The 20,382-nt window shown below is 36.9% G+C and overlaps 1 protein-coding gene across 1 annotated transcript in view; it reads left to right on the top strand.

The window, feature by feature from the left end:
• C16H1orf101 (chromosome 16 C1orf101 homolog) overlaps positions 1-20,382 on the top strand; it is a 150,172-nt gene that overhangs the window by 5,774 nt on the left and 124,016 nt on the right. Inside the window, exons 3-5 of the mRNA XM_005690605.2 lie at positions 3,127-3,175; positions 18,023-18,096; positions 18,375-18,444. Coding sequence (XP_005690662.2) covers positions 3,127-3,175; positions 18,023-18,096; positions 18,375-18,444 — 193 coding nt within the window. The remainder of the gene's footprint in view (positions 1-3,126; positions 3,176-18,022; positions 18,097-18,374; positions 18,445-20,382) is intronic.

Below are 20,382 nucleotides of genomic sequence, written 5' to 3'. Positions count from 1 at the left end.
GATTAACCTAACAATATGAAATAATTACACACAATTTGGGGGGGTCAAGCAGAATGATGTGGTAAGTGGAAGTACATACAGGCACATGTTTTCACCTGCCCAGCGGACTGTCTTTTTGGTTGGTGCATTTAATCCACTTACATTTAAGGTAATTATCGATATGTGTGATCCTGTTACTGTTTTCTTTATTGTTTTGGGTTTTATTTTCTGTAGGTCTTTTCCTTCTCTTGTGTTTCCTGTCTAGAGAAGTTCCTGTAGCATTTGTTGTAAAGCTGGTTTGGTGGTGCTGAATTCTTTTATCTTTTGTTTGTCTGGAAACCTTTTGATTTCTCCATCAAATCTGGATAGTCTTGCTGGGTCGAGTATTCTTGTTTGTAGTTTCTTGCTTTTCATCACTTTAAATATATCATGCCATTCCCTTCTGGCTTGTAGTTTCTGTTGAGAAATCAGCTGATAGTCTGATGGGAGTTCCCTTGTATGTTATTTGTTATTTTTTCCTTGTTGCTTTTAATATTTTATCTCTGTCTTTAATCTTTGTCAGTTTGATTACAGTGTTACTCTCTGTGCTTCTGGATTTGGTTGATTATTTCCTTTCCCGTGTTAGGGAAGTTTTTAGCTATAACCTCTTCAAATATTTTCTCAGGTCCTTTCTCTCTTTTCTCCTTCTGGGACCCCTATAATGTGAATGCTCCTGCATTTAATGTTGTTTCAGAGGTCTCTCAGGCTGTCTTCATTTCTTTTCATTCTTTTTTTCTGTATTCTGTTCTGTGGCAGTGATTTCCACCATTCTGTCCTCCAGGTCATTTATCTGTGCTTCTGTCTCAGTTATTCTGCTATGGATTCCTTCTAGAGTATTATTCATCTCTCTTTGTTTGTTCTTTAGTTCTTGTAGGTCTTTGGTAACACTTCTTAGATCTTCTTAATCTTTGCTGCCATTCTTTTTCCGAGATCCTGAATCATATTCACTATCATTATTCTGAACTCTTTTTCTGGACAGTTACCTATCTCCATCTTAGTTCTTTTTCCTGAGGTTTTTATCTTGTCCCTTCATCTGGGATGTAGCTTTCTGCTGTTTCATGCTGACTAACTCTCTGTAATGTGGTTTTAGCTCCTGTGGGATTGTGGTTCTTCTTGCCTGTTCTGTCTGCCCTCTAATGGATGAGGCTAAGAGGCTTATATAAACTTCCTGACGGGAGGGATTGATGGTGGGAACAACTGGGTCTTGCTCTGTTGGACAGGGCCTTGCTCAGTAAAGCTTTAGTACAGTTATCTGCTGATGGGTGGGGTTATACTCCCTCCCTGGTAGTTTTTTGGCCTGAGATGACCCAGCTCTGGGGTCTTGGGGCACTATGGTTGGGTTAATGGCAACCTCCAAGAGAATTTACATCAAAGGGGACCTTCCCAGGCAACTGCTTCCAGTCCCATCCCTGTGGTGAGTCCTTGCTGACCCATGACTCTGCAGGAGACCCTTCAACAGTAGCAGGTAGTTTGGGGTTAGTTTCCTGTGGAGTCAACTGCTCTTTTCCTTTGAATCTTGGTGCACACAAGGTTTTTTTTATGCCCTCCAAGCCTGGAGACTCTTGTATCCTCCAGTCCTGTGGAAGTCTTGTAATCAAATCCTGGGGCCTTCAAGGTCAGATTCCCTGCGGATTCCCAGTCCCTTTGTCAGGTTCCCAGGCTGGGAAGCCTAACGCGGGGTTCCAAACCTTCATAGCAATGGGAGAACTTCTTTGGTATTATTGTTCTCCAGTTTGTGGGTTCCCAGTGGGTATGAGATTTGATTTTATTGTGATTGTGGCCCTCCTACCATCTTGCTGTGGCTTCTTTGTCTTTGGACGTGGGATATCTTTTTTTGGTAGGTTCCAGCATCCTCCTGTTGATGGTTGTTCAACAACTAGTTGTGATTTTGGTTCTCTCGCAGAAGGAGATGAGCGCGTGTCCTTCTACTCCACCATCTTGAACTGGAAGTTCTCTTTCATTAATTATTAAGCTAGCCTTTTGAGACAGAGGGGAGACATGGGAGACTAAACCTTTACGATAAGTGAGGCAAAGCAGAGGACATAGGGGACAGAGATCTGTTCCAGGAGGGTCCTGCTTGGTTGTTGTTCAGTTGTTCAATCATGTCCAACTCTTTGTGACCCCAGGAACTGCAGCATGCCAGGCTTCCCTGTCATTCATAGTCTCCCAGAACTTGCTCAGTCTCATTCAGTACCTAGTGATGCCATCCAACAGTCCATCCTCTGTCATCCCCTTCTCCTCTTGCCTTCAATCTTTTCCAGCCTCAGGGTCTTTTCCAGTGAGTTGGCTCTGTACAAATGAGGTTGCTTTTGAATAAAATATATTATTAGAAGCAATTTTACTTGTTTTTTTATTTTTTAGTGTGGCCACCAGGAAAATTTCAATTATATAGGTGACTCACATTGTATTTTTATTGTCTATATTTCATAGAAATGAAATGAAAGTACCCTGAGTAATAGAAATGATAATCACTAGAACTCAAAAAAATTTGCTCTTTACTTCAGTGTTTCAAATAAGAAATACTGGTTTGTTTGTTTTTTTTTCAATCTGTCTTCATTTTATTTGAACTCAGTTTATAGGTGAAGGAGCTAGAGCCAATATTCTTCAACAGTTTTTATTCTAAAACAAAGACAAGATGCAAAAGTATTTACTCCTCACTATTGTGTCTTCAGATATTAAGTAACCTTGAACACACCTTGCGTTGGGGGTTGATGTCACTGATGTCCCCAGTTTTAGCTCTGACTACACTTTCTAAGAAGGAACATGAGCAGAAATGTAAAGCTCATGGCAGCCCGCAAGGGTTAGGCTTGCTCTAACCATGTATTGTTGTTTAGTCATTCGATTGTGTCTGACTCTTTACAACCCCAGGGATTGTAGCCCACCAGTCTGCCCTGTTCCTGGGATTTCCTAGGCAAGAATACTGGAGTGAGTTGCCATTTCCTTCTCCAGGGGATCTTCCCAGTCCAGGGATCAAATGCTTGTCTCCTCCACTGGCAGACAAATTCTTTACTGATGAGCCACCAGGGGCACTCTTGACCATGTATTAAAATCCCTTTTATTTGGAGGAGACGTCGTTTTAATATTCACGTTTGACATTTTCCTCTGCAGGTATTACAGTAACAGCCCAAACTACGACGTTTTTAGTACCAGAAGTACTGTAAGTGTTTAATTTTTTTTTAACTATAGTTAAGTATTAATATTTTTTGCTTCACAGCAGAGAGCAAAGTTCATCATACTCAGGTGCATGGTGCAGTGTCATTCTTTTCTTTCCTCATTCTGTTTATTTTCCTAATATATTTCCCTCCTCCAATAAATACCTTGAAATATGTATGTAGCAAAAAATAGATAGTGTTGTTTCAAGTGTTTTTGTAAGTCAACATGCACAAAATGGTGTTATGATACAGATAGGATGACCATATAATGTATTGTCTCAACTACTGAGAATGAAAGATAGTGCTATTAATAGTTATGCTGGGACAACAGGTATAAATTGGGAGTGTCTAGACAAACCAGGATGCACGATCATCCAGCTATATATTTCATTCTCTACATTACTTTTTAAACTCAATACTATGTCTAGTTCATTTCTTAAGGCTGCCCGATTACTAGTGTATGTATTTTATCTACCTATCCCCTCAAGCAATGATGGATGAATGGCTTCTTACCACCACAAACAGCATTGTGATGAATGCCCTTCTACATGTAATTTTATGAATCTGTGCAATAATTTTTTAGCTGTGATTGCTAGGACATAGGGAAACAGACACCTAATTTAACTAAATTCTGTAAGACTTTTTCCAAACTGGCAATTACAATTTATATTCTTACTCAGTGAGCATCTCCACCAATGTTTGGTACTATAGATTTTCCCTTTTTTCACCAATCTCGTTACCACATACAAGTAGTTTATGCTGTTATTATTTTCAATTCTCTGATGAGTAGTGATTTTTGAACCTTTTTTTCCATATTTATGCAGGGCTCTCCTTCTCTGAACAGCGTGCTCACTTTGCTCATTTTCCATTTAATTTTCTGCTCCTTTTTTAGCATACAGAGTGTTATCTACATTGTACTCTATATATTAGTCAAATGTTGATTTTAAATATTTTGGTTATCATTTCGTAGCCTCTTATCTACTCATCTAACAATTGACTTTGTCCACGGATACATAATTTTGTTTAAAAAGGATGACTTTTGTCAAGTCATCTGCTCCTTTGTTTAACCTTAAAATTTATACTTTTTTGGGGACTTCCCTTTCAGTCCAGTGATTGGGACTTTGCCTTCTAATGCAGAGGGGGTGTGGGGGCAGTACGGTTTCATTCCCTGGTTGGGGAGCTGTGATCCCACATGCCTTGTGATCAAAACACCAGAACAGAAACAGTACTGTAACAAGTTCAGTGAAGACTTTAAAGATGATCCACATCAAAGAACAAATCTTAAAAGAAAAAAAGTTTATACTCTTTTAGAATTTTAAGAAAAAATTTTGTCTACCTAGAGTTGCAAAGATTCTTATCCTACATTTTCTATTATATGCCTTATATTATTACCTTTCAGATAAAGATCATAAATAATATCTGGAGTCCAACTTGTATATAATATAAGATAGGTCTTTACATTACTTTCTCCATAGAATGAACCAGCAGGTATTAAAACAATTTATTGTTTCTGTATTATTTTTTGGTATCATCTTTGCTCTATATATTTTGTTGTTGTTAAGTTGCTCTGCTGCTGCTGCTGCTAAGTCGCTTCAGTTGTGTCCGACTCTGTGCGACCCCATAGACGGCAGCCCACCAGGCTCTGCCATCCCTGGAATTCTCCAGGCAAGAACACTGGAGTGGGTTGCCATTTCCTTCTCCAATGCATGTCATGTCCAATTCTTTGCAACCCCATGGACTGCAGCATACCAGGCTTCCCTGAGCTTTACTATCTCTCCTGGAGCTTGCTCAAACTCAAGTCCATCAAGTCAGTGATGCCATCCAACCATCTTGTCCTCTGTCTTCCCCTTTACCTCTTGCTCTCAATCTTCCTTGAATCAGGGTCTCTTCTAATGAGTTAGTTCTTTGCATCAGGTGGCCAAAATATTGGAGCTTCAGCTTCAGCATCAGTCTTTCCAATGAATGCTCAGGGTTGATTTCCTTAAGGATTGACTGATTTGATCTCCTTGCAGTCCAATGGACTCTCAAGAATCTTCTCTAGCACCGCAGTTCGAAAGAATTTTTCTGCGCTCAGCCTTCTTTAGGGTCCAACGCTCATGTCCCTACATGACTACTGGAAAAACCATAGCTTGGACTATATGGACCTAGCTTGGACTATATGGGCTTTTGCTGGCAAAGTGATGTCTCCACTTTTTAATACACTGTCCAGCTTTGTCACAGCTTTTCTTCGAAGGAGCAGGCATCTTTTAATTTCATGGCTACAGTCACTGTCCACAGTGATTTTGGCGCCCAAGAAAATAAAGTCTGTCACTGTTTCCAATTTTCCCCCACCTATTTGGCATGAAGTGATGGGACCATGATCTTCGTTTTTTTGAATGTTGAGTTTTAAGCCAGCTTTTCACTCTCTCCTTTCACTTTCATCAAGAGGCTCTTTAGTTCCTCTTCACTTTCTGCCATAAGGGTGGTGTCATCTGCATATCTGAGGTTATTGATATTTCTCCCTGCAATTTTGTTTCCAGCTTGTGCTTCATCCAGCCCAGGGTTTCTCATGATGTACTCTGCATATAAGTTAAATAAGCAGGGTGACAATATACAGCCTTGATGTACTCCATTCCCAATTTTGAACCAGTCTGTTGTCCCATGTCTGGTTCTAACTGTTGCTTCTTGACCTGCATACAGATTTCTCAGGAGGTAGATAAGTTGATCTGGTATTCCTCTCTCTCTTTAAGAATATTCCACAGTTTATTGTGATCCACACAAAAGCTTCAGCGTAGTCAGTGAAGCAGAAATAGATTTTTTTTTTTTAAATTCCTTTGCTTTTTCTATGATCCAGCAGATATTGGCAATTTGATCTCTGGTTCTTCTCCCTTTTCTAAATCCAACTTCTACATCTGGAAGTTCTCAGTTCATGTACTGTTGAAGCCTAGCTTGAAGGATTTTGAGCGTTACTTTGCTAGCATGTGAAATTGTATCATGGTTTGAACATTCTTTGGCATTGCCTTTCTTTGGGATTGGAATGAAAAGTGACCTTTTCCAGTCCTGTGGCCACTGCTGAGTTTTCCCAATTTGCTGGCATATTGAGTGCAACACTTTCACAGCATCATTTTTTAAGATTTGAACTAGCTCACCTTGAATTCCATCACCTCCATTAGCTTTGTTCCTAGTAGTACTTCCTAAGGCCCATTGACTTCACACTTCAGGATCTCTGGCTCTAGGTGAGTGATCATACCATCATGCTTATCCGGGTCATTAAGACCTTTTTGGTACAGTTCTTCTGTGTTTTCTTGCCACCTCTTCTTAATCCCTTATGCTTCTGTTAGGTCCCTACTGTTTCTGTCCTTTATTGTGCCCATCTTTGCATGAAATATTCCTTGGTATCTATCATTTTCTTGAAGCAATCTCTAGTCTTTGCCATTCTATTGTTTTCCTCAATGTCTTTGCATTGTTCACTTAAGAAGGCTTTCTTCTCTCTCCTTGCTGTTCTTTGGAACACTGCATTCAGATGGTTATGTCTTTCCTTTCCTCCTTTGCCTTTTGTTTCTCTTCTTTTCTCAGCTATTTGTTCTACATATGGATACGTTAATTTCTGAACTTTCTTATTTCCTATTGATATATTTGATGTATCCTGTCTGCCACATATTTCATGTAGTTGGAGTTTCAATTCTCTATAGTCTTCCCTTGAATTCACACAAGACAGTATGTGTGTATCATTCTACTCTAGATAAACAATTCAGTAGTGTCCATCTTTGGTCTGCTGTGATTAGGGCTGCTCTGAACATTCTTTTACCGATCTTCTGGTTAACATATGCATGTATTTCTGCTGGGTATATACCTAAGAGTGGAATAAATCATAGGGCAAGTGCGTATGTTCAGCTTTAGTAGATGGTGCCAAGAGATTTTACAAAGTAATTTCTCAGTTAACATTTGTATTATATTTACATATATTGTTGTATTTATATTATTCAAAATCAGGCAAAAGGAATCTATGAAAACTATATCTTCTTTTCTAAAAATACTTATTTTATATTGAAGTAGAATTGATTAACACTGTTGCATTAATTTCAGGTGTACAGCAAAGTGATTCAGTTACACATATACATGTATCTATCCTTTTTCAAATTCTTTTCCCATTTAAATTATTAAAACTTTATTTCCTTATAAAACATGCAGTTATCCTCAAATTTATCTATTTCTTTATAATCTTTACATGCCATTTGACTTATTTGTAATTATTTTATTTCTCTAATATTATTTGTTTATGTACTTCATCTTTTTTTCTTGAACAGCTTTGTTATATGATTGACCATTTTATTAGTCTTTTAAACAAAATTATCCCTTTTTCTCTCTACTGTTCCTTTATCACTTTTATGTAGGTGACAGAAATGTTTCATTTTTAATCGATGACTCGTCACCAAAACAATGCAGTTATGTCATTTCAGAAATGCAGATTAGGAGCCAGAGTTCGATTATCAGAGAAGAAGGCTGATAAAAGTCAAGAGAGTAAATGATAAAACCAGTGGTGTTATGCTTGCTTAAAATCCATATTTACAGAAAGAAAGAAAATAAAGCGTATATAAGATACTTTGGGGATTAAATATTCCATGAGTCTTCTTGATGGAAAACATTTTGAAAAGTCCATTTCTATCTGCTCTTCCTGGAGGTTCAACTTGCAGAAGTCCCTCAAGACAATATATATTTGCACATTTTAAAATCTACTGCCTGAGGATCTGGATGCTAATCAACATGAATCTCAGTGCTGATAGATTCTCCCCCTTGGGGTCACTGATAAATCTTGGCACATCCTTAACTACTAGGGACTGTTAAAGTACAATAGGTTGCTTCGACATTCACAGAGGGAGATAACCAAGGGTTCAGAGGACAGACCCAGGGAGAGGTACTGGTGTTGGCTTCCTGGAGACAGCCTGAGGGGCTGGAGTGTGCTGTAGCTGCAACTGGGCCGTTTACAGAAGAATCCAGGGCCACCACAGAAGCAAAACTCCATTGTTAGATTGTGCAGGAAGGGAGGAGCAGATCTCCGTAGCAGTTTTTTTCTCTGAGCGTCCAGCCTTCACCTCCACGCAACAGCCCCTCCTCACCCCTCCCTCCACCTCCCCTCCCTCCACCTCCCCTCCCTCCACCTCCCTGGGTTCCCGGAGTGGAGTGCATGCTCCATCCACCACCCTAAAAGCTCCTGCCTGGCAGAATCCCACTCCCTGGCCGCTGCCAGGGTGGGCTTGCAAGCGCCAGCCACCCATCTATTTGCCATGAAGTGATGGGACCAGATGCCATGATCTTAGTTTTCTGAATGTTGAGTTTTAACTTTTTCACTCTCCTAATTCCTGGAATTAATATTATTAATTCCTAGAATATATATTTGGAGAAGGCAATGGCACCTCACTCCAGTACTCTTGCCTGGAAAATCCCATGGATGGAGGAGCCTGGAAGGCTGCAGTCCATGGGGTCGCTGAGGGTCGGACAAGACTGAGCGACTTCACTTTCACTTTTCACTTTCATGCATTGGAGAAGGAAATGGCAACCCACTCCAGTGTTCTTGCCCAGAGAATCCCAGGGGTGGGGGAGCCTGGTGGGCAGCCATCTATGGGGTCGCACAGAGTTGGACATGACTGAAGTGACTTAGCAGCAGCAGAATATATATTATTAATTTCTGGAATATATTAATTCCTGGAATATAATTAATTCCTGGGAGAATTAATGTTATTCAAATGTCCAAACTGCCCAAAGCAATCTACATTTAAATGATATTCCTATCAAAATTCCACTGATATTTTTCACATAAATAAACAATTGTAAAATTTGTATGAAACCAAAAAAGATTCCAAACAGCCAAAAAAACCTTAAGAAAGAATAAAGCTAGAGGGGATCACATTTCCTGATTAATATTACAAAGCCATAGTAATAAAAACTGTGTGGTATTGGCATAAAAACAGATATAGATCAGTCGAACAGAACAGACTCCAGAAATAAACCCATGAATGTATAGCCAAATAATTTACAATAAAATATCCAAGAGTATAAAAAAGGGAAAGAACAGTCTCTTTTAAAAAATGGTGCTGGGAAAACTGGACAGCCACATGCAAAGAATGAAACCAGACTATTATGTTATACCATACACAAAAGTTAGCTTAAAATGGATTAAAGACTTGAAGGCAAGACCTGAAATAATAAAAAAAATAGGCAAGTAAACTCCTTGATATATGTCTTGGTGATGATTTTTTTTTTTGATTTGACACCAAAAGTAAAAGCAACAAAAATAAACAAATGAGACAATATCAAACCAAAAAGCTTCTGCACAAAAAGGAAACCATGAACAAAATGAGAAGGCAGCCTACTGAATGGCAAATCATATATATAATAAGGGGTTAATATAGAAAATAAGCTCATACCAATCAATACCAAAAAATAAACAATTTCATTTAAAAATGGGCAGAGTATCTGAATTTACAGTTTTCCAAAGACATACAGATGACCAATAGGTACATGAAAAGGTGCTCAACATCTCTAATACTCAGGGAAATGCAAGTCAAAACCATAATGAGATATCACGTTGCACTTGTTAGAATGGCTTTTATCAGAAAGCCAAGAAATAACAAGTGTTGCAAGGATGTGGAGAAAAGGAAAATTGTGTTCACTGTTACTGAGAATGCAAATTAGTATAGCTACTATGAAAAAACATTACAGAGGTCTCTCAAAAAATTAAAATTGAACTACTGTATGATCCAGTGATTTTATTCCTAGATATTTATCCAAATAAATGAAAACACTAACTTGGAAGAGATATATCCCCATGTCCATTGTAGTATTATTTACAATAACCAAGATATGGAAACAACCTAAGTCCCTCATCACTGGATGAACTGATAAAGAAAATGTGTATATACACAGTGAAATACTATTAAGTCATAATATAATGAAATGTTGGCATTTATGACCTTGAGGGAATTATGAAAAGTGAAATAAGTCAAAGACAAATACTATATGATTTCACTTACATGTAGAATCAGTTTTGAAACAGCTCATATACACAAAGAACAAAGTGATGGTTTCCAGGGGTGGGGCTTGGAGGAGTGTGAAATTGGTGAAGCAGGGGTCAAATGGTACAAACTTCCAGTTATAAGATAGGCCACGGGAATGTAATGTACAGAATAGTGATTATAGTTAGCGATACTATATTGCATATTTTAAGTAAAATCTGATGCTGTAAAGAGCAGTATTGCATAGGAACCTGGAAGATTAGGTCCATGAGTCAAGGCAAATTGGAAATGGTCAAACAGGAGATGGCAAGCCTGAACATCAACATTTGAGGAATAAGTGAACTAAAATGGGCTGGAATGGGTGAATTTAACTCAGATAACCATTATATCTACTACTGTGGGCAAGAATCCCTTAGAAGAAATGGAGTAGCCATCATAGTCAACAAAAGAGTCTGAAATGCAGTTCATGGATGCAATCTCAAAAATGACAGAATGATCTCTGTTCATTTCCAAGGCAAACCATTCAATATCACAGTAATCCAAGTCTACACCCCTACCAGTAATACTGAAGAAGCTGAAGTTGAACAGTTACATGAAGACCTACAAGACTTTTTAGAACTAAACCCCAAAATATGTCCTTTTCATTATAGGGGACTGGAATGCAAAAGTAGGACATCAAGAGATACCTGGAATAACAGGAAAATTTGGCCTTGGAGTACAAAACGAAGCAGGTCAAAGGCTAACAGAATTTTGCCAAGAGAACGCAATGGTCATAGCAAACACTCTCTTCCAACAGCACAAGACTACACATGGACATCACCATATGGTCAGTACTGAAATCAGATTGATTATATTCTTTGCTGCAAAGATGGAGAAGCTCATACAGTCAGCAAAACAAGACTGGGAGCTGACTGTGGCTCAGATCATGAAACAATGGAAACAGTAAGAGACTTTATTTGGGGGGGGCTCCAAAGTCACTGCAGATGGTGACTGCAGCCATGAAATTAAAAGATGCTTGCTCCTTTGAAGAAAAGCTATGACCAATATAGACGGTATATTAATAAGCAGAGACATTACCTTGCCAACAAAGATCCGTCTAGTGAAATCTGTGGTTTTTCCAGCAGTCATGTATGAATGTGAGAGGTTGCTATAAAGAAAGCAGAGGGCTGAAGAATTGATGCTTTTGAGCTATGGTGTTGGAGAAGACTCCTGAGAGTCTCTTGGACTGCAAGGAGATGCAACCAGTCCATCCTAAAGGAAATCAGTCCTGAATACTCATTGGAAGGACTGATGCTGAAGCTGAAACTCCAATACTTTGGCCACCTGATGCAAAGAACTGACCTATTGGAAAAGACCTTGATGCTGGGAAGAATTGAAGGCAGGGGAAGGCATCACTGACTCTAAGGACATGAGTTTGAGCAAGCTCCGTGAGTTGGTGATGGATAGGGAAGCCTGGAGTGCTGCAGTCCATGGGGTCACAAAAGGTTGGTCACGACTGAGTGACTGAACTGACTGATCTCTATTTGTATATGACAGGACCTTCTAAATAGAAAGCTCTAAGAAATCCATTTAAAAAACTATTAAAACTACCAACTGAGTGTTATTTTATGTGAAATATCACAGGGAAATTCAAGAGAACCAGAATAGGCAAAACAATCTTGGAAAAGAATAAGAAGTCTTATTGGAAGACTCACAATTCCTGACTTCAAAGGTTACTACAAAACTTCTGCAATTGAGACCGTGTTGGATAGATTTGTGGGATAGAAGAGTCCAAAAGTTAAAACCTCATTGATTTTTTACAACTACTTCAAGAAAATTCCATGGAAAAATAATGGAAAATTCCATTTATTTTCAACAAATAGTTCTGGGACAGTGAGGTATCTACATGAAAAGAATGAAGATGGCCTCCTACCTCAGACTCCACTGAAAGTGGAGATAAGACCTTATTATAAGAGTTAAAACTATAAAAACCATTGAAAAAATCATATGGAGAAATCCTCATGATCTTGGGTTAGATAATAGTTTAGATATGACACCAAAAGCACAAGGAACAAAAGGAAAAACTTAAATTGGACGTCATCAAAATTAAAACCTGTAGTGCTGCTAAAGACACCACGAAGAAAGTGAAGACAGGAGGAAATTTTTGCAAGTTAAATATCTGATAAGGGACCTGTACCAAGAATATTTGAATATGTGAAGAACTCTTAAAATTCGATAATAAAAAGATAAACCAAATATGACTATTCTTTTCCCATTGTTTTGCTTTTCAACTTCACAGATTCCAATTATACAAGTGTTGGATTTTTTATTTTTTTGTTTGCCTTCCATATCAATTTCCATGTCAATCATTTTCTCTCTGATTCCTTACCTCTTTCATTTATATTCTCTGGTTGCTTTTCTGTTTTCCTTCAATGCCTTTTATTCAGTTTTTGTTCAAACATAATCTCCCGTTATTTTAATTTAGTCCTCATTTCCTTTATAGTTATCTATTTCATTTCCTAGTCCAGTCAACTCATTTCTGTTTGTGGTTCATTTCTGTCCCTAGTTTGTGAATTTGTAGTTCATAATTTTTCATTCTCACCATTAAATACTTGTTTGAGAATATTTAGTTCAGAATGTTAGTTTGCAGTTTTCTTCTGCTTTATGTGTGTGTGTTTTCTTAAGGCAGTTTTATTAACCGAAATGTTTTTATTTTCATTTTCTGTCCTCATATAGACAGCTTATATCTATGAATTACATGGACAGGTTAGCAGCTTGGTTTGTTTTAAGAGACTTCTAATTAGTTTGCTTTCTTAGCTCATTGTAGCAGAGTGCAGTTTCTTTAATTGATGGCTTCTTATTGAGGGTGCTGTGTTTACTTTGAGGTTTGTTTGTTTGTTTTAGCTTTTAATATCGTACATTTCTCTTTCTTGCTTCTCTTTCCCTTCACCACTCACTTTCCACAGAGTGTCTCTCCTTTATCTTCTCTCCAAAACTGATGCCTTTCTGAGGCTCCTGCCTCAACTCTCACACACTTTTAATTGTTTTCCTCATAATCAGTACTCTGATCTTCCAGGAGTCTTTTTGCAGTGTTTTTCTTTCCTTTCTTTCTTTCTTTTTTTTTTTACAGTGTACTTTCTTTGAAAGTGAAGTCGCTCAGCCATGTCCGACTCTTTGCGACCCCATGGACTGTAGCCTACCAGGCTCCTCCCTCCATGGGATTCTCCAGGCAAGAGTACTAGAGTGGGTTGCCATTTCCTTCTCCAGGGGATCTTCCCGACCCAGGGATCGAACCCTGGTCTCCTGCATTCCAGGCAGACACTTTGACCTCTGAGCCGCCAGGGAAGTCCTTTTGTTCCTCTTTTCTGCAGTTTTTCAGAAGCTCTTTTACTGTATACAAAGGATTATGACAGGGACTTGAATGAGAGCTCTGCTAAAAGTTTTTGTTTATTTTTTTACCTAGAGGTTTCTTGAAGTATGTATTGTGCTTTGTCTTCTAGTTATACTGTAATATAGAATTTTCTTGGTTTTATTTTTTGATCTGTGTTTTTTTTCTCTTTTTAAAAAAATTTCTGTTTTGACCTGTGTATTTTGAGGGGAAATGTATGGAGAGAATTGAACTTATTGGACCACTATTACCTAAGCTAACGATAATTCAACTACCACTCATATGCTGATACATTGTCAGAGTATTGTCATTAACTGCTATATTGCTTTTTTAATAGCCACCATGTAGACATATTTCTGCAGAATAATTCCTATTTAATACCTAACACCAGTCCTTATGTCGATGTCTCTGCAGTCATTTTGGGGATCTGAATCTCTTTTTCTGGTGGTTTCCTCAGGAAGGGCTCATAAGAGCAATATTTCTTGAGTTGTTTTATGGTCATAAGACCTTATCTGTGAACTTTTATCTAAAAGTTTGTGTATCTGGATACAAAAATTATGGCGAATTTTTATGTCCTTTTATATATCTTACTTTGTTGTCTTTGACATAAAGTGTTGCTTCTGAAAAGTCTACTGGAAATCTAATTTTCTTTCCCTTGTGAATAAATTGTTCTTTTTGTCAGGATCCCCAAAAGGTTTCTTATCAACTTCAATGCTTTTATTAATATAGGTCCTAGGTTGGTGTTTTTTTAAAAAAATCTTTCTTAATTGCTTTTCATAGGTATGAGTTTTGCCCTTTCATTACATTGTTTCGAGTTATTTTTCTTCATATATTATTCTTGAGTTATTGTTAATGCTATTTTTCTGTCTCAATCGCTTAGGTGTTCTTCTTCCCAAGTATGTATATATTGGATTTTCTTTGCCTGTCTCTAATATTTGTCACTTATTCTTGAGTCACTTTTTATCTCTTTATTTTTTAAAAGGCTTCTATTTTCTCAAAACCTTGTTTATTAGGTTTATTCTGCTGCTGCTAAGTCACTTCAGTCGTGTCCGACTCTGTGTGATCCCATAGACGGCAGCCCACCAGGCTCCCCCATCCCTGGGATTCTCCAGGCAAGAATACTGGAGTGGGTTGCCATTTCCTTCTCCAATGCATGAAAGTGAAAAGTGAAAGGGAAGTCACTTAGTCGTGTCCGACTCTTAGCGACCCCATGGACCGTAGCCTACCAGGCTCCTCTGTCCATGGGATTTTCCAGGCAAGAGTACTGGAGTGGGGTGCCATCACCTTCTCTGAGGTTTATTCACAGTTGTGCTAATTTAGTTTTTTTCTGAATTGATTTTTTATTTGTACTTTTTCCTGAGTTTAGCTTATGAGTTTTAAATTCTGATTTATATTTTTCTTTCATAATTTCTATCATCTTTTATTTATTTGCCTCGTTTTGAAATGGGCATATCAGTCATAACTCTCCAGAGGAACAGAACCAATTGAATTTATACATATTTAGATTAGATTTATGTTAAGAAATTGGCTGATATGATTGTGGGAACTGACAAATCTGAAATCTTTAGGCCAGGCCAGAGAGTGGAAATTCAGGCAAGAGATTGATGTTGTAGTTTTGTAGCAGAATTTCTTCTCTAGGAAACCTTCGTTTTTGCTCTGAAGGCTTCCAACTGATCAAAAGAGACCTCACTCACATCATCAAAGTATTCTCTTTTATTTGAAGTCAACCGATTGTAGATGTAAACCACATCTATAAAATACCTTCATATAAAAACCTATAATAGCATTTGATTAAATAACTAGTTACTACAATCTAGCCAAATTGACACATAAAACTAACCCTTATATTAAGTTATGAAAGGGAAAGTGAAATTGCTCAGTCATGTCCGACTCTTTGTGACCCCGTGGACTGTAGCCTACCAGGCTCCTCTGTCCATGGGATTTTCTAGGCAAGAGTACTGGAGTGGGTTGCCATTTCCTTCTCCAGAGGATCTTCCTGACCAGGGATCAAACCCAGGTCTCCCGCATTGCAGGCAGACGCTTTACCATCTGAGCCACCAGGGACCTGTGGTAGTTTTAATTTATTTATTGAGGGGAATTTCCTGGAGATCCCAGTGGTTAGGACATCACACTTCCACTACAGGGGGTACAAGTTTGATCCCTGGTTAGGGAACTAAGATCCTGCAAGCCACATGGTGTGACCAAACCAAAAAAAAGTATTTACTGAGTGTGATCTTATAGAGGTGTTTTTATGCTTTTTACTCTCTTCTTTTTCTTATTATAATTGTGTGTGATTTGAGCATGATCCTCTTTCTGTTGCTCAGTTTTCTAAAGCATGAAATTAGTTTTCCTGCTCTTTAAGGAAGAAGTGGTGGGTCAAAATAACTTTTCTAACCTCATGGCTTTAGAGTTACCGCTTATGTTGTTCCATAGAGTGTCCAGAAATAAAACTAATACTTTCTGAGCTTCCCAGATTCTGTTTCCCCCACTCATTTATCTGTTGTTTCCCTTTCCTTTGTTCTTATTCTCCCTTTCCAGCTCAGTTGGTATTTTTTTCCTTGTATTTTGATTATGGATCTTTATTCTAGAAGAGGTCTTTGGCTCATTGATTTTGGAGTTCATGGGTCCCGCCTCCTCTTTCCCTTTCAGACATTATCAGAGACTTACGTAGAAACTGAAAAATATAAAAATCCCTCTGGTTATATCCTCAAATTGTCCCCTGCAGTGTCTACTGAATACCTATAATGATTTAGGTGTTTTCTTCTAAGGTCTACTGTAGTTGCTTTCTTATGCTAATATCACACGAATCTGCTAGTTTTAGCTGGTTTGTTCCATCCCAATTTTATTTTGGGGTTTTGAGGGATACCTTGTCACTGAATTCTATTGTTGATGCTGTCCAGTTGTTTTGTTTTGGTTTTTTTTTGCTGCTATACTAATTGTTCTTTCTGTGTTTATAAGAAATTTGAGTAGATGGAAACATTACCTCACCAGTAACCCATCCTAATTTATTTTCTTTTGTAAATTCCCATTTTTCTTCTCTCTTATATCTTTCTTTTTACTTTTGGGGGTTCTCTCATAGGTTATTGTATTAGCATCTTATACTGAAAACTGAGTTTATTCACTTTCAAACTATCTTATTTCTTTTAAGGGTATTCATTTTCATTAGGACCTATTTACACGCTTCAAGTTTTGATAACATCAATGCTTTTATTTTTTCATAAATATTGTGTAATTTTCATTGTGATTTCTACTTATTCCACGAATAATTCAGAATACAGTTATTTTTAAAGATTACAAATATCCTAAGATATTTTTCTGATTCACTTTATAAGAAATTATAATTTTATTTCACTAGTATCAAAGGTATAGTATGTAGGATAATAATACTTTGAGACTGGCTAGCACTTCCCTTGTAAATGTGGTCAGTTTTGGTAAATGATCTATGTGAGAAAAGAATGTATTTTTTATTGGTCAATTTTAGAAATACCCACACATGCACACACACACACACAGATTGACCCTTGAACAATATAGGTTTGAGCTCTACTGGCCCACTTACACAAAGATTTTTTTCAATAGTAAGTACACAATCCAAAGTTGATTAAACCTGTGGATGTAGAATCATAGGTACTGAAGAACTGCATATATACAAGCCTAACTATAAATTATAGGCAGATTTCCCTGTGTGGAGTATCAGTGCCCCTAACTCCCGAATTGTTCAAGGGTCAACTATAATTATCTTTTTTTTCAAGTTTAATCTATGGCTTTAATCTATGTGTGTTAAAAGTCCTCTATATATATGACTTAAAATATCTTCTAGTAACTCTATCTAATTTTGCTTTATATACTTCAGGGTTGTGTCCAATTTTCTGGTGAACCTCATTTTTCTTATATACTGTCATTAATCCTATAACATCAAATCTATGAGATAGCTGGTATTATAATTCCCATTTTACAAGTAAAAACAATGAAGCAGTATTTATGTATGTATATATCTACATAATGATGTATACATATGTACATAATTTTTCTGTAACAATATTAGAAGGTGAAATTGGGCTTCAGATCTGGCTGAAGAGGAGGACCAGTGTTGAGACTAAGACTGATGATGTTAGGAAGTGTGTAATATACTTCCAGGAAGAAAGAACTTATAAATGAAAGAATGTAGAAGCAGGAAAAAAAGCAGAAGTAAGGAAATAAAGAAACTGCAATTGAAGAAAATTATGATACTAAACACCTTCTAGACACTTAACAGATTATTTTTGAAGTAAAATAAAATAAAAATATTACAGTTTGGGGGAGACTATTGAAGTGGCATAAAGAAGTTACTTTTCCCTTGTCATAATACTTGTACAATTTAAAAGGAATTTAATTTTAGTTATTCTTTCTTTAAACAATAAGAGACTCAGAAAAATTGAACTCTACATCTAAAATTTGAGATACAAAATTTTGGAGCAGATTTTTTGTTTGAGCTATTTTACCTTCTTTTTCAGATTAAGTTAGAGTATGAAGGAACATTATTTTCTGAGTGGAGTGCTCCAGCAGCTTGTTCTATAAAAAATAAAAGGTAAGATTTTTTGCTGTGAAAATCAATGTATGTATAAAAAAGCATTCATATAGTATGGACATTTAGATTTAAGGCTGTGATTTAATGTAAATTTCTTTTCATTAAATAGATGTGAAAGAAAGACAAAAATCACTTTGAAAATAGAAGTAAAATGTTGCTATATTTTTTATTTTTCTTATTAGCATACAATGGAAGTTTTTAGGCTTAAGAAGTTGTAGGGGAATCTCATATGCATCTATACTTATTTCTCCTTTCTCGTTTTTTTTTTTAAATGCTAGATTACCCAAGACAGAACTACGATGTTCTTCTCCTGGTATTTATGCTATAAAACCAATTGTTTCAGGCCCGGTAAGTTGATTTAAATGATAAATTAGTAAATCTTGAATAACCATCCCTGTTACATTTTATTTTGCCTTTTTTTGAGGTTTTTGACTTAATTTAACCCATTTTAAATGGTAAAGTTGTAATTATAAATGAAGTATTTAAAAATTATTATCAGTATATCATTAATTTTTAGAAATATCTCATAGCAAATTGTTAAGTTATGCACTAATACAGTGGTCCCCTGCTTATCTGTGATTATACCTTCTGTGCTCTCAGTTAGCCATGGTCACCTATAGTCTGAAATATTTATATGAGAAATTCCAGAAATAGACAATTCACAAGCTTTAAAATGCAGTTATTCTGAGTGGCATGATGAATTATCTTGTGGTCCCACTCCATCTCTCTGAGATATGGATCATTCCTTTGTCCAGCATGTCCTACCCATTAGTTACTTAATAGCTTTCCCAGTTATCACACCTATTAATTGCAATATTGTACTCCTTGTGTTTAAGTAACCCTAATTTTACTTAATAATGACCCCAAAGTACAAGAACAGTTATGCTGGCAATTCAGATATGCCGAAGAGAAGCCATAAAGTACTTCCTTTAAGTGAAAAGGTGAAAGTTTTGGACTTAATGAGAAAAGAAGAAAGATCATATTGAAGTAGTTATTTTATTATTAATTATAATCAATATTTTGCTGGGCTTACTTTACAAATCAAACTTTATATTAGGTACATATGTACAGAAAAAGCAGTATATATAGGGTTGGATTGGTACTATCTACAATTTCAGTCATCCTCTGGGGGTCTTAGAATACATATCCCACAGATAAGAGGGGACTATCATATGTGATTTTTACATTAGCTTCTTTATTAGTAAATATATTAAAGCCCCAGTTAACCATCATAATGATAATAGTATTCCCAGCTAAGTGGGACTAATATCATATACTCCTATGACAATACTCAGAAGTAAGAGCCATTTCTAGCAGGTTTATTTGTATTCCACTACATTTTCTTCAATTCAAGAAAGCTGTGTGGATGCAAATAAATGAGTGTTGTTGAATCCTCTCTAGTTTACAATAATAATAATGATGAATTTTAAGCATTGACACTGTACTAATTAGTAACAAAAGTACTAATAGCTGAAGTTCGCACACAAGTGTATCTAAAGTCATTGCTGTGTGGAGACTTCGTGTGACAAATCTTGCCTTTACCTTGGGACTTATGCCTTCTTTTTACTTTTTTTTTTTCATAAGTTAATAATTTCCCTGAGTTCTGTTGCTTTCTTTTTACTTAATAATCTTTATTTTCAGGGAACAGGTAGACAGGGTGATGTGGGAGAGGCCAGATGAATATAGTAATTCATTTTTCAATCCCTATAGATTGAAAAATACTTGAATTTGGCTTTTTGAGTTGAGTGCTTGCCAGTTTCATGACGCAATTCCTAAAAAAGTAAAGGATTTCTTTCCCTTTTGTTATGTTTTGGAAGTCTACATAAATGTGTAATACATGTAAAAAGTATGCACACACAAATACATATATATATATAGGAATATCTTTGTCATTACTCTTTAAGGGTATACATGTGACTTAATGGGGCTTCCCTGGTGGCTCAGATGGTAAAGAATCTGCCTGCAATGCAGGAGACCAGGTTCGATTCCTGGATAGGGAAGATCTCCTGGAGAAGGGAATGGCAACCCACTCCAGTAGTCTTGGCTGGAGAATTCCATGGACAGAGCAGCCTGACAGGTTACAGTTGCAAAGAGTTGGACACAACTGAATGACTAACACACACACACACACACACACACACACACACACACACACACACACACACTGACTTAATATACTCAACAGTCCTCAGTTATAACAACCTAAAATATCTCCAGGCATTGTCAGACATCTCCTTGCAAGCAAATTCATCTCTGGTTGAGAACCATTAAACAGAAAATTAATCA

Source organism: Capra hircus, chromosome 16 (genome assembly GCF_001704415.2).
Source record: "Capra hircus breed San Clemente chromosome 16, ASM170441v1, whole genome shotgun sequence".
Lineage (NCBI taxonomy): Eukaryota > Metazoa > Chordata > Mammalia > Artiodactyla > Bovidae > Capra > Capra hircus.
The sequence above is the reverse complement of the archived record's forward strand: the minus strand, read 5'-3'. Positions and strand labels throughout refer to the sequence as shown.